The following is a 23,024-nucleotide window of genomic DNA, read 5'->3' as shown; positions in this document are numbered from 1 at the left end:
CAAACAAAAATGCAATAATAGACAATTCAAAGAAAGTCACTTCATTTATCATTTCACAATCATATTTATGACTTATCGACCAGCAATAAATCCTGCTATTTACAGCAAGCCGCACATTGAATTACCCTATATATAAACTCCTGACCACATCCACAAACTATGGTAAACATTGTAAACCATGAAACAGAATGAAACGTACGGAGAAAAACATAGAAATCGTCACTGTTAAGGTCTGTGTTGTGAGACTCAATCTGTCTATTGCTCATGAAGAATCGACTTTAAATAACACATGAAATGCCTTAAAGTTGTCTATATAATCTCACAGTATTTGTAAACACAGGAATTCATCTTTAAAGCTTTGTTACAGACAGCCTATCAAGGTTATATAGATAAAACATGAAACATACAGGAACCATCTGGAATTACTGCTTCACTAGCCTCTTTTACACCTCAATACGCATTTTTGTAATGGAGGCGCACACCATTACAATGCATTAAATTACTCTTTTTTTGTGTTGTATTGCAAAAATGCCCACTAACTATGTGTTCATTTAGGAAGTTGAAGAGCTACAGCTTCCTGCCATATACCCTGATCACATCCTTCTCTCCTCCCGTATAACCACTGCTCCATTGCGGTGTAAGACGTTCTGTGCAGTTCTGTGTGAATAACCAGTCTGACAAGCTGAGGTCACAACGGCGTCTCCCAGTACTGCTGTGCCCTGGTCATATGTCTTTTGATTTGTTCATACGTCACAAACATCACAATATTCCACGACCCCAGTCGCAGGAAAGAAGGCATGAACCTAAAGGACGAAAAAAGGAAAGCAAAGTAAAGAAATGTCCCCATAACAGGCTGTATTATTGTTGTTTGGTTGACTGTTAGGTTAGCGTGTGCTTACCCTTTATAGAAGGCTGAGGGTCCTTCATTTCTCACCATGATGATAGCACAGTTGATGGCGCTCCTGTACTTGCCATCTGTTGAGTTCATGAACCTTGTTTTGACTACATCCACAGGAGAAGCCACTACTGTTGTGCAGAAGCCTGCCCCAAAGGCAGCAGTGAAGTGGCACGGAAGGTTGTCTGTAGGAGGACAGAGGCTGAGTCACATCGTTCCACAACATGTATTACTATGATGTAAAAGACATTAGCTTAACATCTCCAGTGTCTGCAATAACCCACTCACCTGTCATTAGATCGTACTTCAGGATGAGTTCTTTGATCAGGTCATAGGTCACCAGCTCAGCGCAGTTTACAATGGCATTACGGGTGATGTTGGGCATACAACCTAAGAGAAAGGAGAGGATGGTTACTTCAAAACCAGGGGAGGGATTTTTTATAATAAAAAATAGATATTAGGGGTCAATTGATCTGGATAGATATATCGATTCAATGATCAACGATTCAATACCATTATTGCCAAGTAAAAATACCATACATATAATTTAATCATTTTTATTTAAATGTCTGAAAGGGCCTGGTAATAGATCTGATTACATCAATGTAAGTCAATTATAATGTTGACGTTTATCTATCAAGGGCCCCATCAATTTAATCAAATCAAAGATATTTGTGATATCAGCAACTATTTTAAAGTCTTTAAAGACTCAATGTATCAATCAAACTAGTGATACACCCCCAATAGACGAGTGAGTGAAATAAATGAATTTCTTTGGAACTCAAAAACAAGGCTGATTGCCGTGCCTTAGGTTCTTTAGAAAAACTAATTCAAACCGGTTGTCAATCATAATAGCTAAAGTAGATAGAGACCCCCAGCATTGTAGTTAGATATTTGAAGTAACATGGCAAGCACCTTTCCAAAGGCCTCGTACTCCCTCGTCTCGGGCTATCGTCCGGTAGGCGTCCAGCGTGCCGTTGTATCTCCTCCCACCGCCAGGTAGTCGTACCTGGGCTTGGAAACGCACCTTCACCACATCTGTTGGCTGTGCAAAAGCCACGGCCATGGCTCCTGTGGTACAGCCCGCCATGAGACGAGCAACAATCCCAGCACCTGTGCAGCATGGGTGTGTCAGTCACAATGTAGCACTGAGGAGTGAAACCATCTCGTTTGAATGACACAATAATGTTATGCAACTCACTCTCAGTGCCCCGAGTGTAGAATTGCTTCATGGAGTCGTATAGGCCAATTCGAACAGAGGCAAAGCTCATCTGCCTCTGGAGTCCTGCCACCAGCCCATTGTAAAGACTCCTGGCCCCCTCTGTGCGCACCATGGTGGTGATGGTGCCATACACCCCCCGATATTTCACTGCACCTTCACCTTTAATAGACTCTCCCTGAATCTGGGCAACAGGATGAAACGCAAGGATTGTTAGACGCAGTTAAGATATTTTTAGAACAAAATCTGTAGTTAAAATGTGTCCAGCCTCCTGCTCCTAACCTGAAGTCTGACTTTGGCTGTATCTAATGGAAAGGTGATGAGGTCAGCAATGCAGGCCGCCGTGCCTGCTCCGAAGAACTTAACTGGCCCAGAGGGCACCGCGTCTTTGGGTTTGATGCCAACCATTTCTAGATACGATGACACAAATGGAAAAATATCACACCACACGCACACCAAGGAAAGTCCATCTGAGGAAACATCAGGCTATAACTTATTTTCCATGTTTAACATTCTTCATACCTGTAAGCACAGGTGAAAGAGATGTTCAGGTTTTCTCGAGAAGTACGCAAGTGTTTTGAAGCGGTTCTGCTGTGGAAATTCCTCGGGCCATAAACTCAGTTTGAAGTGTCAGCCAGCATACCACCACTTACTGCAAATACAGGCACGTATCAATCATTTGTCTTTTAAAGGACAATTTGTATTGCCATTACATACAAGTCAGCCATTAATTAATGAGTGATACATATGTTCAGAGGTAAAAAAGTATCAAAAATATTTATTTTTCATCTGGGTTAGTTGTTTATCTAATACTTAAATATCAAGTGACTTCAGTTGAGTCTGAATTTATAAAAAGGTGCATGCTTTAAAAAAAAAAAAAAAACACTGTTATCTTTATGTTAAGGTTTACCTAATTAGTTTTCTCGGAAAGTTATAGTCCAGCACAGAGGTAGGAATAAACAATCCTTCAGGCGGTTAGTCCCCTCCGTGTCCTTGTCTCATTCGGTTTGCTTTCTGTTGAAGCTGCTGAATTTATAGACACCTTATGCACATGACTTCTGGGCAGCGTGACAAGTAGTACACACCTGTTATGTATATCTCATGTTTACCAGTCTGTGAAACACAGCCGGATATTTGAGCACTTGTTGATCCAGTCCTGACAGTGTCATTATGGAAGCCTGGCAGGGACTCATGTAATCACTGCATAGGAACGTTGAAAATATAATTTTACAGTAAAACATTCTGTTACATTAATATATTTAAGTTTTAAACCCAATACTTGAGGTTTAACATTTCACACCTTACCATGTGAGGATGCCCGCTCATGTTACTACACTGACATCAATGAGCTTACCATGTCTTTCTATTGGTTCATATGCAGCCAATAAGAAAGAGAGGCCTGTCTGGATTCCTTAAATGTTTTTATGGGGCATTTAACTATAGCTGACAGGAGCTGTGTGGTGGTTCTCTTAGGAACTACATACTTTTTCTTTTTTTGCATTAGTGCCCCACAAAAAAAAAATGCAGAACTAGAAAAAAAATGTTCATCCCTCCTCCCTCAAAGGAACAAAGTGTTCCAGGAACTGCTTCAGCCAATCCGTACATTGAACAAGGGTGGGTGGATGCACAAACCATCCGCGTGTAATCATTTATCCGTTCATGCAAACTACAAGCACAAAAGAGAGGGCTGGATATTGTATGGAAAGTGTTAGACAGGGTACACACTTCAGTCGAGTCCTGTGTGTGCATTCCTCTACACATGTGACTTTCCACAGCAGCTCCAGTTCAGGTTGTCCCGGACAGCAGGCTGACGTCACATCATGAGGTTGACTTTGCAAAACGGTCTCCTCATATCTAAAGTTTCACCTGCTGCTTCATGGGCCAAGATGTTGTTCTATTCCCAGAACTGCACCGCTTGCTCTATGTGTTGTGACAGGACACCATGTGTTCACAGCATAATGCCGCTTTATTCGTTTGTCTGTGTCTGAGTACTTCAGTACTGTACAGATAAAATGATTTTCATATTATATGACATGTTCCTTAACACCTCTGAAGTGGATTTTGTATACAAAACTGAAGTAAAGACCTCTGCAAATTACCTGCACCTTGCATCACATACTCCATTATTTACAGTAATTGTTTCCGCTGAACTAACATGATTCTGAGATGCACATGGTAGTATACCCTATTTATTATTATTATTATTTTATTATTATTATTACATGTTACTTGTTTGTTACTTTGTTTATCCAAACCGACTTACATACTCAAGACTGTGGCCAATTTGGGGTGAAGTGTCTTGCCCACGGACACAACGATATGCTGACTGCAGTGGGGTTTGAACCTGTGACCCCCTGATCCCAACACCAAGGCTCTGTCCACTGCGCCACACGCCCGTAGTAGTAGTAGTAGTAGTAGTAGTAGTAGTAGTAGTAGTAGTAGTAGTAGTAGTAGTAGTAGTAGTAGTAGTAGTAGTAGTAGTAGTAGTAGTAGTAGTAGTAGTAGTAGTAGTAGTAGTAGTAGTAGTAGTAGTAGTAGTAGTAGTAGTAGTAGTAGTAGTAGTAGTAGTAGTAGTAGTAGTAGTAGTAGTAGTAGTATTCAAATTCCTTAATTAGTGAAGTTAAACTTATTCTTATTTAAATATTTTGGTGATATACAAACATGTTTACACTGTATCCTCAACAGAGATGGCAAAAGTACACATATCCTTTACTCAAGTAGAAGTACAGATAATCATGTTTAAAAATACTCTGGAAAAAAAAAGTACTGACTAAACTTCTTTTCTCTGGTCAAAGTAAAGAAGTATGGGCTTCGAAATGTACTGAGGTAAAAAGTGCCCATAACTACCATGTGTTTTGTAGAGCAACTGACCTCCCTTTATATTAATAGAACAATAACGTCATTGTTAGCTAATGAATGTTTCCATGCTGAACAACGGCAACATGACAGCGTTTTCATTGGTCCCTCTTCTTTAGAGAAGACCAGGAAATGATGGAGACATGGATCCCAATGACTGTAAATAATAATGATTAGACACCAAACGCAGATTAAAAGTAAAGTAACAAACCTGTTTTGAAAATGTAAGAATTAAAAGTACAGGTATTTGTGTTAAAAATGTAAGAAGTCAAAGTAAAAAGTCGTCCGAAAAATAAGTAGTGGAGTAAAGTACTGATAACAGAAACATTTACTTAAGTACAGTAACAAAGTATTTGCACTCCCCAACTTCCCAGCTCTGGTCCTCAATGCACAGGTGTTAGGGACAGGAGAGTAAGGAGAGGCTCTGATCCATTTATCAAAAAAAAGTTTCAGCTGCATATAAACAAGGATAAAGGTGTGCCATGGTTACATTTAAAACAAGCACCCTGGTCCAGAAGAGGAAGTGAGGTGCTTCACCAACTGCTTTCCGGCCCTGGTGCTAAAAACAGTTTCCTAAAGAGAACATTGACTGAATAACCTTTCGGAAGAGAGAGACCAGTAAACAGCTCGCTGGTCCGGCTTCAGCCAGTCTGCTGGGACCTCGTCGGCAGCCCCTGAAAATGAATCTGAGCAGGCGGGCTAACTTCAACGCTCCTTTTCCTACACTTTGAGTCCCATGAACTTTGATCCAGTGCTTTGAAACAGCTAATCTCCATTACACTATAAATAAAGACCATTACTCTATAAATAAAACCATCAGCGTCACTTATAAGGTTAGTGAAGGATACAAATGTTGGCTGTTTGCTTTATTAACAGAACCATGTGAACTTAATTTAAACTCATTATTGAAGGCGAGGCCACTGGACCAGCATGACTGTCTATACATTGAATTGAGCTTTGAATCATCAGGCTTCCAGTCAATTCAATACCTTTCAACCTTGGATGTTTGAATATTCAACTGCAAAAAAATATATTTAGATGTGATTGCAATCTGCATATAAATTAAAGACTATTCCAGACTGTGGATTGACTGTCAAGCTACATCAACACATTAAAGTGTGTTTTACCAAAGTATTTAAGAAATGTGGATTCCTATCCTTAGAAAAGATAGAAACGATGCCATAAGTGCAATGTATCTTAATTATTTATATTATTTTATATTTGGTCTCTTTCTTGACAAATTAATTACACTCAAATACGAGTGCACATGCATGTTTGAAAGAGAGTCCCACTATCACTGTACATATGTGCCAGTGTTACTGTACCAGTGTATCGCAACGCCCCTTATTATACAAAAATCGTCAAATTCAAAACAATCCAAAGATAAAAACTTAAAAGTGCCTTCAAACACATATCCATGCCATGTTTTTATAGGCACCGACCATAGAAAACACATGAAGACTAAAAGGGGTCCGTGATGTGTAGGTCACATGTATCACATATGAAGACATTGTTTTTGCAACCTCTTGTCTGCTCATCTGGTACAACTGAAAGAGTTTGTAACAAACACATGGATTCGCGCTGAAAGATACACTTGTTTTTCAAGTTAGCTTTTTATTTTCAAAAGGTAACTTGGTCACACCAGCAATGATTGTTTAAATTAAAGGCTAGAGGCATGAAAAGGGAAGGAGCTTAAATGAAATTCTCAAACACAATCACGACATAATAGCATGAGAAAAAATGGTCACATTTAGATGGGACAAGCCATGTCCTATTTAATAGATTGTGTTTCTTGGATGAACTTTTTTTCTGTTTATAGTTCCTGTAAAAATTTGATTATTTTGTTTGTTTGGAATGGTTTATTTGACTAACACCCAGAGGATGTAACATCAAGGTGTTGAGCATCGCCTTGGTTCTGCATTGTGTTTGTGTTGACTTCCCAAAATTTCAATTTAAAATGGTATGTGACCAGCTTTGTGTGTTCACTTCACCTCTCTGGGTCCTCTCTTGTGCCTCCCAGAATCAAATTAGTCTGCAACTGTAGACGGTGAGCTATCCCAACAAACTCTTTATGTAACTGCTTTAACAGGATTCACAATGTCTCACTTTGAATAACAGTTCATAATACTGCACTTTCAAGTGACCACAACCTAACTTATATTGATATATTGTTAATTGTTAATATCACTGTTATTGAATATTGCTTTAAGAGGTCACCTTTCTGCACTCATATTAGTTGAGTCTACATATTGAAAAAAGGTCTTGAAGGGGTCTTTCACTTAAAAATATCAAGTTGTCAGACTTTAAGAGACAGGATGTTCATACAAAAATTGGTCTAAATCCATGAAGGGGTTGAGATATTCTGAATTTCGGGCCCTCATATTGGTCTAGATCTCAACCTTATTATGCAACTGTTTTTCATAAGATTCTCCCTGTATTAGAAAGGTGAGGTTACCATGATGACATCACTATGACATTATTTTGTAGACCTGACAAACATTCTCCAAATCCAAAGAAGACATTGAACAACTGTTTTTAAAAATCGATTGACTCAGCTTTATGGGTGAATGTACAGTGCTGCCACCTTGTGTTTCAAATGAAAGCTAAAGAACATCCTTAAATGTGAGCCTTGCTCTTTCTTCTTGCTTTCCTGTAGTCACCTCATACTTCATATTTATGTGCATATTTACAGAATTTGTAAAAGAAAATTGACCCCAGCTTGACTCCAGCAGAGTTTGCGCAAGTTTGTTTCTATAACATGTCTTCATTAAGAATAGTGAGAAATATACAAAATAAACATTAAGGTGTGCATTTTTGCAAACCTTTGTCTATTGTGACTATAGCTTTACGTATTCATTTAGCATAAGATAATGGCTTCAGGACTGTGGGAGTTTTTTGGTGAGACATATATATTATTCTATTTGTTTTACCCTATTGTACTGTCCTGCAAATTGTACAATACATATCTTTAAAGGCCTGCTTTGTTTTTGTCATAATCTGAGGCAGAAATATCCACTCCAGCAGCACCAACAGAACCTTACAGTATGTCCATTTAATCTAATATTCAGATTTATGTTCCTTGATATATAATTATTTTTGTAAGATAATGCCTCGTTTTCACACATAAATACATCCTTTATATTACATTACGGTATTTGGTTGACGAACCATAAACATTCTTACATTTCAGAAAACATGCTGTTTTACAGTATCAACGAGGGCCTTTGTATTGTGATATATCTTTAAGTCAAACATTTTAGTGTGATCTCAAATGAAATATGCAAATTATTCTACTAGTGGATGATTGCGATAGACAGCAGTAATGCTTCAAAGTGCCACACCAAGCTAACAAAATATAATCGTAGAAGAAGAGGCCGACCAAAAAGAATCACAGCAGCAGAAGAAGAAACTAGCGTTAGCTGTAATTTATCCAATGCCTAGCTAGCGTCGGTGCAGGTGTCAGAGATAGTCTTATGCTGCGAAAGAGAGCGCAGGTCGTTTTAACCAGATCGTGACAGAGACCGACAACATGGAGAGACAGCTGCATTTAAATCTTTTAACCTCCAGACCTCCCATGGCTGGAGGGTTGCAGTCCAGCTCCAAAATGAAAATGGGGTAAGCTACCTTAGCATCATAATAGCATTCGGTCAACTCTGCTACTACTTACACGTTTATATTTTCTATCATCACAGAAAGTGCTTTCTGTTACACTGGACTGGTATCTTTTAGAGTTAGTTCAAATATAGCTGAACTACGCTTTAGCTAGTAAGGCTAGCTAGCTGTTGCTACCAGAGTTTATACCAAACAGTCGCAGATAAAACGCGATTCACACCATATCTTAAAATACAGGATGATTACATATATTCATATTTACGTTTGATCTAGCGTTAGCCATTGATCTTAAATAACATTAGCTTAGATATGTCAGGTTATGAGTGAGCATTGATGACACACTAAAAGCAGTGTCTGAATATATGAATCCTTATGTCAACAAGAGTAGTCTCCACAAACAGAGACTTTAAGAAGATCCTGTGTAACTTAAGTTCAGGGCTCGTTTCTGGCTTGTTATTACTTGTCCACATAACGTGTTTTTAACATGTTACAAATATATTATATACCTTTTTTTAAAGTGATGATCATTTGTGTTTTGAATATACAGCAGCCAGAGCATTAGCACAGTAGCATGTGGTGTGTTGTTGCTGAAAAATGTGTTTTTAATAAATGTAGTGCTTGCATTACATTTGGATATTCCTGTATCGTCATAATCTCATTTATATGCACTATTTTTCTCTTAATGAAAACATGTGTGTCAAAGCTGTATGTCTTGCACTATGGGTTTTGATAATTCAGCTGAAATATGGGATTGGTTTACATTTTGCTTCTCCTTTTTCTAAACAGACCCGGGCGGAAAAGGGATTTCACCCCCCTGTCCTGGAGTCAGTACTTTGAAACTATTGAAGACGTTGAGGTGGAAAATGAAAATGGCAAAGACATATCCTTGACTGCTGCTTGTGTTTGTTCGAGACGATTAAGCATGAATTATTGAAGCTTTGGTGTGGCAGTCACCCAGGCATTAGCATCCAACTACGTCATTTCAGATTCAGTACTTGCACTATCTAACTCATTATTGAAGATAAGCCATTTATAATATCAATGTTCTTATAAAGCAGTTTCTCTTCGCGTTTTAACTCTTGCACAGCTCTGTTATGCATTACCTTGACTACCTGGAACATTTTCAGAGCTTACTGCAGCGGCGCCCATGGTCCCGTGCTGCTCCTGCTCCATGGAGGAGGACACTCTGCTCTCTCCTGGGCCGTGTTCACTGTGAGCATTATAACTTCACTACTAAATTCTCTGATTAACCACATGTTTGAAATACACACCTATATTGTGGAATGTTTATGGGACTTTTCTTCTTTTCTTTTTTTAACAGGCTGTAATATGCAGCAGGATCAACTGCAGGGTGGTGGCTATGGACCTTCGAGCTCATGGTAAATAAATGTAGTCTCTGAAAAAATCATTTAAACCAATTGTCGTCTTTGATTCAAACTTGAAGGCACATACTGTATCGACGTCCTATGAGTCTGTGTTGCTCACTGGTTAAAATACTGCAGTTTAGTCGAAATCGGGAAATACACCATGGCTGTTTATTTATAATGTTATGTTGGACAGATTGTCTTTCGAGTGTATGTGACAATTCATGAACATACAGTATGTACATATTCTCAGAATATTTCAGTTGAACTTAAGCCTCTCTTTCAACCTATGCTTTGAGCAGCATAGGTTGAGTGGTTATATGTATAAATGTTCATTATCTGTCACACATAATCTATATAAAATGTTACACATAAGGACAAAAAACGTTGAATCGTAGTCTTTGAAAGGTTATATTTACTCTTTAAACTATTTGTTGGAGACCTCCAAATAAAGTGTTAAAAATAAGTTAAATTTCTTATCCTAAGCTATTTCCACCCATCCTTGCCCTCTGTGATTTGACACTGAATCTCTCTCTATATCAAACTGCTACATATTGCTAAGGTGGAACATATAGTGACATTTGTTTCTCTCTCATCACCTGCAGGCGACACCAAAGTGAAAAATCCTGATGATCTCTCTGCGGACACGATGGCCAAGTAAGTTGCTGTACAGTATGCGCAGTTATGACACACACACACACACACACACACACACACACACACACACACACACACACACACACACACACACACACACACACACACACACACACACACACACACACACACACAGTCCACTTTGAGCTCTACAGCCACAGAAAAGGATTGGAGAGTTTGGGGGTTCTTGTTGTTTTTTAGGCTTTGATTGATAAAAGTAGTTCACATATTTATTTTCTTTTTCTTCAAAAGGGATATTGGCAAAGTGGTGGAGGTGCTCTATGGAGATAACCCTCCTCCAATCATGATCATTGGGCACAGCATGGGCGGGGCCATTGCAGTTCACACAGCCGCTGCCAATCACATACCATCCCTGCTCGGCCTCTGTGTCATTGATGTTGTGGAAGGTTAGTGCTTTCTGGAATATCATAGAAAGCTGTTTGTTAATTATGACTTAGTTGACCTAATTGATGTTATTATTTTTGAGCACGCTGAAAATGTTTTTGATAAATGTTCATATTGAAATTAAATGAGCATGGTATAGTATTCCAGGATGTATTAATGACAAGTGAACGTTTTTAATTGCATTCAGGTACAGCAATGGATGCTTTGAACAGTATGCAGAACTTCCTCCGAAGTCGGCCAAAGACATTTAAATCTCTGGAAAATGCCATTGAGTGGAGGTATGATTGAACAAAAAATGTACTCTATCGCTATGTGGTTATTTTTCCCAAACTAAATTATAAAGTAAACATCATTTATTAAACCATATGATTCTAAATCAACAATACTCTCTTTTTTTATTGCATGTGTATTTGCTGCACATAAAGTGAGGCACACACTGACAAGTTATATTTATAAAAGAAAGTAGATGTCATAAAACACTTATTTATTTGATCAGATTAATTATTATATTTAAATTGAGACTTTTGAAGGTTCATACCAAAACCTCCATTCAAAGTTTAGAGTTAAGTTTAGAGTTTAAAGAAATGACGGCGTCTGAAACTTTTCCTTTGCTTTGTTTTCAGTGTGAAAAGTGGCCAGATCCGAAACGTCGAGTCAGCACGAGTGTCAATGGGAGGCCAGGTGAAAAAGTATGTTTTAGTTTTAATATTTCATCTGGCATGGTTTTGCAAATGTATGTACTGAATATTCATCAGGTCTGATCGGACATTCACAGATGTGAGGAACCCCCCGGCAGTCCTGCTGTATCTAATAGCATTGATGGTATTATAGAAGAGGAAGAGGATGAAGAGGAGGAAGAATCCAACAAGAAAAGGATGAAGGAGGATGACCAAGAGGTTCAGTCTCTCTAAATATTTGTCTTTATTTTGTAACTTACATATATGCTTTTTGAGTGAGAGATTTTATTTTTCATAACAGGTCAAAAAGGAAAGCATTTTCACCTGGCGAGTGGAGCTGTCGAAGACGGAAAAATACTGGGAAGGCTGGTTCAGAGGCCTGTCTGCCCTCTTCCTCACGTGTCCTGTGCCAAAATTGCTTCTGCTCGCAGGTTAGATATCTCCAAGCAAATGTACATACAAATGTGGTTCATGAGGGTCTGGTTAAGCAGTTTTTATGGAATTCAGTGCAGTCCCCCTAGTTTGGATAAATACAAATGAATTATATTCCAAGCTATTTTGCTATTTGCTGCACAATTTCACCCCTGACTTAATCCATTGTACAGGAGTGGACAGGCTTGACAAAGACCTTACTATTGGACAGATGCAAGGTAAGCACCACAAATTCAGATGTACTGCATATTTTCCATTTTATTTATGAATAATTATTTTCCTAAATATAAAAAAACGCAGTTCTCAGACACGTCCACTTTTTGTCCACAGGGAAGTTTCAGATGCAGGTCCTCCCTCAGTGTGGTCACGCTGTCCATGAGGACGCGCCTGAAAAAGTAAGGTTTAACATTTCCATCAACTTTCTCCCAATTACTGTGATGTATGATCCTTGATGTTAGCATTGGCATGATCTGCCAATGCTAACTCTGAGATATCGCTGTTTGTAGTGTCACATCTTGGTTCAGTTAATACGTCAGATTATATTTTTGGGAGGATTTTCTGATTATGCTTAGATGTGACTGTTCCAGAATCAGTTCATGCTCTTTTTATTGTCTTAATCTTCTCTCATCATTTGCTAGGTAGCAGATGCTCTAGCAACATTTATGGTCAGGCACAAATTCACTGAGTTTAAGGAAGCTTACCTGTGGTAAGTGAACTTCTAAGAATGTCAATGTTTAAGGAAATCCACATAGTACGTTTTTATGTAATAACTTTGTAATATTCTTTCAACAGCTAATTTCCAGTTTTCGTCTATATATAGCCAGCAGCCATAGAAGAAATGTTTCAAGATACATCGACATCCCCGTACAATTTAACAGCAAATTAAGGAAAATATACAAGCATTATTATTATTATTATTATTATTGCTTTTTGTCATGTAGATACTTTGCCTTCAGCTTCGCCTTATTTTTTATTTTAAAACACTGGGATTTGATTGTACCACTCCTTTACAATTTATTTTTTTAAGTAATGCTCTCCTTGTTAAATAATTACATTTTGAGTGCTTGCATCATTCTGACATGTTTTCCAAAAGTGAGTGTAATGTTTGAAATCAAACGATGATTAAAGATGGATGCAGCACATATGTCACCCATGCTTGTATATTCTGTGTGAATTAAAAGTAAAAAAAAAATCATGATCATTTTAAATGCTGTAGTTTATTTTACATGACGTGTAACAAGATAAATGTGATTGGTGTTTAGAATAAGTGACACATGCATGGAGAAATCCAGCTGTGAGTATTTATTATAGTTTTCTATCATCTAATTTCACTCTAATTTGTTCTGAAATTCACATTTGCAGCTCTTAAAAATTATATCAGGCATTGTAACCCCTACTCACACTGAACATTTAATGTGAGGGTAGCTTTTGTTCCCACGGTTAAAGCCCACTTTACAGTGAGTGCTGTTAAGAATCAGCATGTGTTTACTGAAGTTGAACCCATTGAAAGAAAAATTGCCTGACAGATACTAGATTTCTTTATGCAAAGATTTACTGGGCCTCAGGTATTTTTCTCAACCGCACTTTTTAGTGTAGCTGTTTGTTTTATATCAAATCTATTCAGAAATGTTGATGTCCGTCCCACATTTGAATTCCTGTTCATTGAACAGTTTACACATGACTAGACGGGAACATAAATCCTATTCGGCTTCAGTGACTCAGGCCTGGAGGTTGAACAATTTGCCAGATCGACAAAAAGCTCTCATGCCACAAGATCACTGACGTTATGAATGAAAACTTTTCTGAAACAAAATATTTGTATAGATGATGATTGAAATTGTATTAGTAATTTTGCCTTTTTAAATAAAATACAATTGTGCCGAAAACTCAGATGTTGGTCAACTGGTTGAGAACATTTCCTTTATGTTAATTCCTCATTAAAAAAACAATGCTGAAACGATATTTAAAGGTCCCATGACATGCTTTTCTGGTTATTACCTGTCCCCTTGTGTGTTATGTAGCTTTTTATGCATGTAAACGGTCTGCAGAGTCAAAACCCCTCAAACTACACCCTGTAGTGAGTAAACTCTAACACAGAAAGACCTGTCTATGTTGCCCCAAAACGCCTCGTTGGAGATTTTTCTTTTTCCATTTTTTTCTTCCGGGAACCAAGTGACGTAACGACAACCCCATGGACCAATTGGTCCAAATGGACCAATCCGTGGAGCCGTTACGTCCGTGGAGCTGTTAAGTTAAATTCGCGGATTGGTCCATTTGGACCAATCCGCGGACTTCCTCACACACACACACACACACACACACACACTCAATCTTTTCTCAGTTGCAGCTCCGGATTTCTCAGCCTGAGGTGGCGAGGCTGTGGCCGTTTCTCAATCTCGAGGATTCTGGCTTCCAAGCCAATATTTCAAGGATGCTACGTCATTGAGTGCCGCCGAAGGACTGTTCCAATCTCCAGCATACTTGGAATTCCACCCTTGGTCTGGGGAAAATTTCGTGGCTGCACATGGGTAGACTTCGTGTCCTTAAAATCCCCACAATGCTTTGCGCACGGATCAATTTCAAAAACCCTTGCGGAGAATTGCTGAACCGACGCAGCACACATTTAAATGTAAGTATGTAGTGGCGTAAAACATGTGTTGGTAATGTGACTTTGTTACATTTGTTTGTTATCACCAAAAATGTGTTCCGTGAAAGTAAAGCAAGTTCATAATTAGATAGACATCGTGAGGTATTTATTTTTCGGTACAGTTTATGTTGAAACCGTTGGAGAGAGTGGCACACTTGTTAGCCTGTTCCATTCTTCTTTGTTTTCCGAAGCTGTGACTTGGAAGTATGCGACTACCAAGCCAGTATCCTCGCGATTGAGAAACGGCCACAGACTCACAGCCAGGCTGCGGGTGTGTGTGTGTGTGTGCTCGGACTGGGTTTCGCTGTGTCTCGCTGTCTCGCCGACCTGGAAACCACACCAGTAAGCCTGCTCACACCGTCCGCTCTTCGCAGCAGCGAGCCTCGCAACGTCCCGCCAACACGGCACCCAGACCCCACGCAGCATTCTCATCTGTTGGTCATTACTCGTGTAATTTTCTGGTTGATAACGCCATTGTAACACATAATCACTGATGTTCCGCTGTAATGGTGTTGGACTCATCAGAACAGAGTGGGCTCACAGGGAGGGGGGGGCAGGAGCTCCAACAAGCCGTTTAGGACAGTGCGTGAATACACATACTATACAGAGATGCTGTATGAGAAACCAATGTGGGTTTGGAAAATTGCACAATGTAAATCTATTCTAGTAGACCTCAACAATGGAATTATGATCAGTAGAAATGGTCATGTCATGTGACCTTTAAAAAAAAAAAACGTGTTCTCTTTTAAAAAAGTGGAAAAAATATGACTAGTTATTTTACTTTGTTTGTTAATTATAACTCAGAATGCAGCAGAAACAGAAATGGAAAACAAGATTCTTGTTTTTAAACTCGATGATAAATTGACATGTTTTTCTTCGTACTGTATGCCTGATTCACTCCAGGGAAAGATATGAATTTTTTATTTACCCTCCACGGACCAACACAATGGAAAATATTGCATGTGTATTTATGTGCAATGTTAATATTTGAATTATTAATGTGCCATTAATGATGGTCCTCCAAAGAGTTAGTCGCAGAGCTCATTATAAGAATGTAAACAAAGCTGATTGACAGATTTTATTTGGCTGCATCATCCTATATTCAATAAACATTTACCACCAGTGTTAAAATAATGTCAAAGATAAAGCTAAATCAGAAAAGTGTACAATTTTCTTACATTGAATATTGTGTGTAAATTAGGCCAAATCTACAACCTGCCAACCTGTCCGCAGAGCTCAAAAATGTTTTGCCATTGTAACAAACAGTTTTGTGAAATTAAATTAAAAAACTTTAATTAATCACACAACTTTAGCCTCATAAAGATGGAGTCTTTACTATATTAACTTTGCAATAAGCATACAAAATGCAATTATGTGTTTTAACATGTTCACACTAGAAATATTGCAGGTCATTTTAGGAATAAGGAAAGGGTAGATAAAAGAAAGTTACTAAAAGCTATTTTAAAAGTGATTGTCTTCGACACATGTTTTAAAAGTACACGTCAAAATAACAAAACATGTCCACGCACAGTCTCACGGCATTTCGTGTTGTAGTCACGGAATTAATCTATTGATTCGTGTTCACCAACACGATTTTCGATTTTAAAAGCAATGTAAATAATAATAACAAATTAGAAGGAAAAAGAGATCAAAGAAATACAGTTTTCAGTATTCTGACATGGAACGATTTTTGATTTATATTGGTAGTATGTTTCGTGGCTGCACCAAATAATAACAAATTAGAAGGGAAAAAAATTATGTAAGCAAAGTGAGTGCAGATCGGTGTTTCATATTATATTTTAATATTCATATTATTGATCAGGTATATTTTCAATCATCTAAATGAGCATACACTTTACTTGGTTAAGTTTATTTCTGTAGCTCACTGTTGAAGTGGTCCTAAATGCATTTAAGCTTAAAAATAAGGTTAATTATCACAAAAAAGGATGTATGCTCCAATGAGCAGATCAATATCTACTGCTCTAGTAGCATCCTTCTTGTTAAAAAAATAAACATAAACAACAAAGAGCTTTGACTGGTTGGTTAACTGACACAGGTGATGTTGTCAAGGCAAAGCTTTCTTATAAAAGGACGTGATGCTGAGTACGATGATGCATTCCAGTTGTTCACAGAACCTTCATTGTTAAATGAAGTTAGATCACAGCAATAACATGTAAGTACTGTGTCTCATGCTTACAAATGATCTATTCATCATGCTGCATAGATTAAATGTGTCTGATGTATTTATTGTCATATGTCAATTGTTTTATTGATTTGTGGCTTTGTTGCAGGCTTTAACATGATTATTTAAGTTATTATTTTTCAGGACTTGTTCATAATGTTTATTAAGGATGAGTGAGATTGTGTGCCATGCTTTTACAGATGCTGCATGAAGCTGCGGTCATGAATGACACCACAGAAGTAACCCAGCAGATGCAGTTTAATGTTCCTGTTAAAGCTGTGCTCTCAATGCTGCCATGTCTTTTCTTTCTCTACGTAAACGCTGTCATGTTGTTCGCCTTGTTGAGCAAGCCTCTCCTCCTGGAGACCCCCCGTTATATCCTGTTTGGTCATTTACTTTTGTCTGAATCTCTGCAGCTTTTAATGACCATGTTGCTGTACATCTTTGCTGTGACCATGGTCAGAATGATGAGCTACATTTGTATTATTCTCACAATATTTGCAACCTTCACTTTTAAAATATCCCCCCTAAACCTGGCTGTGATGTCTTTGGAGAGATATGTTGCCATTTGTTTTCCACTGAGGCATGCAGATATTGTAACCACCAGGACGACAGGAGTGGCCATTGCTGGGATGTGGACCGTGTCCTCTTTAGACTTGTTCACGCAGCTTTTTCTGTTTGTCAGTGTAGAGAATACAAACTATACTGTGCCAAGGTTTTGCCACAGACACCTCTACCGGCAACCACTTTATACAACTATAAACAATGCCTTCATCATTGTGGTATTTGTATTTGTAATTATGGTTATTATCTACACTTTCTTTGCTATCATTATCACTGTGAGGTCAGCCTCTGCCTCTTCTTCGTCTTCTACTGAGAGTAAAGGCAGTAAAGCCTATAAAACAGTGCTGTTGCATCTGCTGCAGGTGTTTCTGTGTCTCACCTCCACTGTGTTTAATACGATAAACTCAGACAGCCTATGGGGAGGTAATTTCGCCATCGCCACAAATGTCCAGTATGCTCTCTTTTTATGCCTTATCATTTTCCCTAAGTGTTTGAGCCCACTCATATATGGCCTGAGAGATCAAACCTTCAGACATGTCTTTAAATACTATTTCACCTTTGGCTTTAAAATCACCGCTAAGACATTTCCTACAGTATGAGTTCTGGTGTTGCTTTTTTTGCTTGCACAATCATGATAAATGCTGACTTGTATTTGCAGGACTTAAGTTTGTGTCCTTGTGTGATTTACTTAGAGCATGACAAAATGTATGATAAATTGTATGTAGTCAGATTCATGTCAGAATAAAAAAAATGTTTTTTATCATTATTGTTTTCTTCTTTTTTTTTTAAAACTGTAAACTGCAAATGTTCTGATAATAAGAAGGAAAAGTTCGGAAAATGTTAAATCACCTTTTATACAAAAACATTCTAAATTAATATGAAATAATAACAGAATAATGATACTTTGTCAAGCCACAGTGTCAATTAGTCTTCAAAATATCAGTTTTTTTATATTATACATACAATATATAACTATACCGGACATTTAATGATCCATGTAGGGTATGATTGTCAACTTTGTGATTTATTTGATAGCACTATGAAACACAAAACATTTATTTAAAGGTTCAAAATGTTTATTTGGTTGGGGTTTTTAAATTTTTCATCTCCAATATTTTCCTCAGTTCACAGTGAACATTGTTTTTGTAACACTGTCATCGCCGTTTTAAGATGCACACATCACTATTCGCTTCTCCTTCTTTATAAATAAAATACACATAGGTCTTAAATTTGGAAGCAAAAGAGTCAATAGTTCTTGCTTTGCTCTTAAATATCTGACATTTCTTTGCTTGCATTATATATTTTATTAAAATCTTGAGCATCTTAACTTTTTGTATTCTCAACGTGAATATACAATTAAACCCTAAAATAAATCATTTAGTTATGCATACATTATATATGAAGGGAAATGTATTAAGGAACCTTAAAGAATGCTGTTCTCCATTGTAAAACTGATTTACACCAAATAAGAGCATTCGAATATAACATTGCAAATTTCACATCAAATACAAATCAATAGTATTTCATTCAGGTGATTTAAAGACCTTACCAAAATCATGGATCAAATGTGGTATGAGAAATCTCCAAAGGTTCACTTGTCCTAAGAAATGTGTTGTATTCCATTTAAACTTGAGAATAACCCAAAGAAATCCGCTCAGCATTAGCTGTACTTTGCTTTGGGTTTAGAGTTTAACACTAACATAGCTGCTAAATGTTAAAAGAAAACATTAGGTAAAAAATGTGAAAATTCAACCTGTGTTTTAACATGTTTACACTTTAGAAATGTTTTCAGAGAATTAATTATTTGAGATGTTCTGCATGTCATGTTCGGAAAAATGACAAATCTATACAACAAAAGTAATTCATAACAAATGTAAAAGTAATCATCTTGCATACAAGTTGGGTTTCATATACATATCATTTTTAATTATCTAGATTTGCATCACTTTATGTGTTTTTTGGTGTTGTCTCAGTTTTACCAACACTTTGAAATTAAGCCTGCACACATTTGAATTGGAAATGAACATGAACTGTGTTGTTGATATACTGTTCATGCAATATAATTGTATGAAGGAACTTTAAGTGTAAATTTTAGCTCCACAGGTGATCACTGGGCAGGCACACATGTCCATTAAGTAATATCCTCATTGAATTTCAATGGAGCTTGGCAAACTGTGCCCTCAACAAATAAATAAAGCAGATACAACATTGTTATGTGTCTATAAATAAAGAAATCATTTAAATGTTTGCGCCGGTCGCAGCCACCTTTTCAAACTGTCCTGCAAAGAAAAACAGATAAACAACGCAGAGCTTTGACTGGCTGTTAGACTGACACAGGTGATGCTGTCAAGACAAAGCTTACTTATAAAAGGTGGTGTTGAGAAGAAGGGTGAATCATTCCTCAAAGTTGTAGAGGGAACCTTCATTGTTAAATTAAGTCAGATCACAGCGGTGAGATGTAAGTAATGTGTCTCATGCTAACAATGGAACTATTCATCATGCCTTTAACTGCAAATATTATTTGTTTCTGATATATTCATTGTGATGTTTGATTTGTGGCTTTATTGCAGACTTTAACATGATTATTTAAGTTATTATTTTTCAAAATAAACCGGCTTCAACATTCAGAACTTGTTCATACTGTTTATTAAGGATGAGTGAGATTTTGTGCCATGCTTTTACAGATGCTGCATGAAGCTGCGGTCATGAATGACACCACAGAAGTAACCCAGCAGATGCAGTTGAATGTTCCTGTTAAAGCTGTGCTCTCAATTCTGTCATGTCTTTTCTTTCTCTACGTAAACGCTGTCATGTTGTTCGCCTTGTTGAGCAAGCCTCTCCTCCTGGAGACCCCCCGTTATATCCTGTTTGGTCATTTACTTTTGTCTGAATCTCTGCAGCTTTTAATGACCATGTTGCTGTACATCTTTGCTGTGACCATGGTCAGAATGATGAGCTACATTTGTATTATTCTCACAATATTTGCAACCTTCACTTTTAAAATATCCCCCCTAAACCTGGCTGTGATGTCTTTGGAGAGATATGTTGCCATTTGTTTTTTCCACTGAGGCATGCAGATATTGTAACCACCAGGACGACAGGAGTGGCCATCGCTGGGATGTCGACCGTGGCCTCTATAGACTTTTTCACGCAGCTTTTTCTGTTTGTCAGTGTAGAGAATACAAACTATACTGTGCCAAGGTTTTGCCACAGACACCTTTACCGTCAACAACTTTATTCGAATACAAACAATGCCTTCATCATTGTGTTATTTACATGTGTAATTATTATCATCATCTACACTTTTTTTGCTATCATGATCACTGTGAGGTCAGCCTCTGCCTCTTCTTCGTCTTCTACTGAGAGTAAAGGCAGTAAAGCCTATAAAACAGTGCTGTTGCATCTGCTGCAGGTGTTCCTGTGTCTCACCTCCACTGTGTTTAATACGATAAACTCAGACAGCCTATGGGGAGGTAATTTTGCCCTCGCCACAAATGTCCAGTATGCTCTCCTTTTATGCCTTATCATTTTCCCTAAGTTTTTGAGCCCACTCATATATGGCCTGAGAGATCAAACCTTCAGACATGTCTTTAAATACTATTTCACCTTTGGCTTCAAAATCACCGCTAAGACATTTCCTACGGTATGAGATGAAACACAGTAATCATGTGGGTCTGTTTTTGCTGTTTTTGAGTACAAATGCTGACTTGTCTTTGCAGGGAATACTTTTTTTTCTTTGTGTGATTTACTATAGTACATGAGAAAATGTATGATAAATTGTATCTCAGATTTAGATCAGAATTTAAAATGCTATCAAACGCATGTGATCATAATAAAAAGCTGACAGAAATGACAATAATCCATTGTAAGAAATGATGAGTATCTAGACTGTTTCGCTATACTAAATAAACAAATAGACACAACATATATATAACGCTCTCATGACATGTATGTGATATAATAATGTCTAAATATTGTAGACATTACAATAATGATGATTAAATCGTAAATTGTAAATGTAAGATTTCCTCAAGAAATAACTGAGATGCTGATTAACAACATATGAAAAGCATATAAATACAACATTTTGAATTTCACATGAAATAAAATTAATCAACGTTTAGTATTTACTTTAGTAAGGCTGATGAAAAGACCTTATCATGGAGATAATATGGTAATTATTTATGAGCTGCCTAAAATATTGTAAAACACAATATTAACCATGCTTAATAATGATCAAACTGAAAGTCAATAATTACAAATAGATACTGTTAAGTTCTAAGCTGTTGTTTCAAAGAGGGACACATTTGAAAAGCATGATGCCACATGTAAGTCTGAACGTGGATGTAAAGACTTCATTCTTTCAGCCAGCAGATGTCACTTTTCATCTGTCAATAATTTACACTCTGGCTGTAACTGCGGACTTTTTATTTCAGTCTTTAAATCACCTGAGAAAACTTGTGTGAGACTTTGAAAATCAAGGATGTTTAGTAACGTTGACATTAAGATGAAATTCCTGTCTCCTCCTCTTTCTCACAGTCACAATGGAGGTATGTGTGGGAGAAAGAATAGAGACAGAAAACAGAGAGAGACCAATTGATGTGGGTAAACAGGGAGGGAGGTGCTGACCCGCAGAATAAAAGAAGCGTCTGAGCAGGAGGTGGACTAATTTAACCAATCTTTACTCCAGCACAATCCTGAAGCCCTCTCTATACCTCTCTGGCCTTCATGAAAGAGTACTTGAAGGGGTGAAAAACATTCCTGAGAGAGAAGTACCTGGTGACGGAGAGCAGCTTTAGTTTAGAGAGAGCAGAAAGGAGCAGAAAAGAAGGGTTGTTATCATGATCACAAAATACTTCACATCATCCACATAGAACATGGATTCTGTGGCTTTGTGTGAATGTCTACTTTCATTAACTCAGTTTTACTTTTTGGTCACACACAGGTTAAGTCTTTCCTCTGAGTTGTGCATGGTGTTTCCATAGGCTACTGTGCTCACAGGGAATGCATTCAGAAAAGACAATTATTTATGAGTCAAATACATGAACAAAGGAAGGTACAGAAACTTAGCTCAGTGTTCCTTGCTAATCAACCTCGTTATAAGAAAAGCCCACAAACTTTTCTAGATAACGTTTAAATTATGATTTTGTGTACTTTTTGGGCCATATGTAATTCAAAAATATATTGTATTTTATTAGAAAACGTTATATCAAGGAAAATCAAATCAGAGAGTAATACATTACAAAGGGAAAGTCTAAGAGTTGTGAAAAAGTCAGTGGAAAAGTTTCCAAATGGCTGTCATTTTAGAAGAAGCCCCTACATTGAATTATGCATTATTATTATTATTATTATTATTATTATTATTATTATTATTATTATTTGTTTAGCATGCACTTCTACCTCGTCATAAATGAGCTGCCAAAGCAACATATAGCTTTCATGTTGATCCATTTTACTCAAAGCAAAATGTTCTGAATGAATTTAAGAACAATGTGAATATTCATTGCACTCATT

General features: G+C 37.4%; 3 protein-coding genes and 1 pseudogene across 4 annotated transcripts; 3 read left to right on the top strand and 1 right to left on the bottom strand.

Annotated features, from left to right (window-relative positions):
• Nucleotides 1-25: 25 nt before the first annotated feature.
• LOC307018522 (dicarboxylate carrier UCP2-like) lies at nt 26-3,176 on the bottom strand. Its single transcript, XM_079648784.1, has 8 exons — nt 3,025-3,176; nt 2,637-2,766; nt 2,397-2,524; nt 2,097-2,298; nt 1,811-2,008; nt 1,184-1,285; nt 900-1,080; nt 26-803 (listed from the first exon to the last, which is right to left on the bottom strand). Exons 3-8 carry the CDS (start codon nt 2,520-2,522, stop codon nt 689-691), a joined length of 924 nt encoding a protein of 307 aa, XP_079504910.1. The 5' UTR covers nt 2,523-2,524; nt 2,637-2,766; nt 3,025-3,176; the 3' UTR covers nt 26-688.
• Nucleotides 3,177-8,285: 5,109 nt separating this feature from the next.
• On the top strand, nt 8,286-13,315 carry ppme1 (protein phosphatase methylesterase 1). The gene is made up of 14 exons (XM_079648778.1): nt 8,286-8,585; nt 9,369-9,464; nt 9,704-9,794; nt 9,904-9,961; nt 10,552-10,603; nt 10,856-11,010; nt 11,196-11,286; nt 11,632-11,697; nt 11,784-11,904; nt 11,987-12,116; nt 12,291-12,335; nt 12,448-12,512; nt 12,756-12,823; nt 12,910-13,315. The coding sequence occupies exons 1-14, from the start codon at nt 8,500-8,502 to the stop codon at nt 12,911-12,913; spliced, it is 1,128 nt and encodes a 375-aa protein (XP_079504904.1). The 5' UTR covers nt 8,286-8,499; the 3' UTR covers nt 12,914-13,315.
• Nucleotides 13,316-13,459: 144 nt separating this feature from the next.
• Nucleotides 13,460-18,222, top strand: LOC307018518 (odorant receptor 131-2-like). Its single transcript, XM_079648779.1, has 2 exons — nt 13,460-14,746; nt 17,147-18,222. Exons 1-2 carry the CDS (start codon nt 14,642-14,644, stop codon nt 18,107-18,109), a joined length of 1,068 nt encoding a protein of 355 aa, XP_079504905.1. The 5' UTR covers nt 13,460-14,641; the 3' UTR covers nt 18,110-18,222.
• Nucleotides 18,223-20,080: 1,858 nt separating this feature from the next.
• LOC307019831 (odorant receptor 131-2-like) lies at nt 20,081-21,159 on the top strand (annotated as a pseudogene). Its single transcript has one exon. The product of its transcript is annotated as an odorant receptor 131-2-like (transcript).
• The last annotated feature ends 1,865 nt before the right edge of the window (nt 21,160-23,024 follow it).

This window comes from Notothenia rossii (assembly GCF_949606895.1).
Source record: "Notothenia rossii genome assembly, chromosome: 9".
NCBI classification, from domain to species: Eukaryota; Metazoa; Chordata; class Actinopteri; order Perciformes; family Nototheniidae; genus Notothenia; species Notothenia rossii.
This window is presented reverse-complemented; position numbering and strand designations above follow the sequence as displayed.

Bases quoted from the DNA above. Each gene is read 5' to 3' on its own strand.
- LOC307018522 (XM_079648784.1), bottom strand. From the start codon at position 2,522: ATGGTTGGCATCAAACCCAAAGACGCGGTGCCCTCTGGGCCAGTTAAG. The intron at 2,009-2,096 runs GTGAGTTGCATA...CATGCTGCACAG, and splicing joins CTACACTCGGGGCACTGAGA to GTGCTGGGATTGTTGCTCGT. The intron at 1,286-1,810 runs GTGCTTGCCATG...CCTTTCTCTTAG, and splicing joins AGTACGAGGCCTTTGGAAAG to GTTGTATGCCCAACATCACC.
- ppme1 (XM_079648778.1), top strand. From the start codon at position 8,500: ATGGAGAGACAGCTGCATTTAAATCTTTTAACCTCCAGACCTCCCATG. The intron at 8,586-9,368 runs GTAAGCTACCTT...TTTTCTAAACAG, and splicing joins AGCTCCAAAATGAAAATGGG to ACCCGGGCGGAAAAGGGATT. The intron at 9,795-9,903 runs GTGAGCATTATA...TTTTTTTAACAG, and splicing joins TCTCCTGGGCCGTGTTCACT to GCTGTAATATGCAGCAGGAT.
- LOC307018518 (XM_079648779.1), top strand. From the start codon at position 14,642: ATGGGTAGACTTCGTGTCCTTAAAATCCCCACAATGCTTTGCGCACGG. The intron at 14,747-17,146 runs GTAAGTATGTAG...ATGCTTTTACAG, and splicing joins GACGCAGCACACATTTAAAT to ATGCTGCATGAAGCTGCGGT.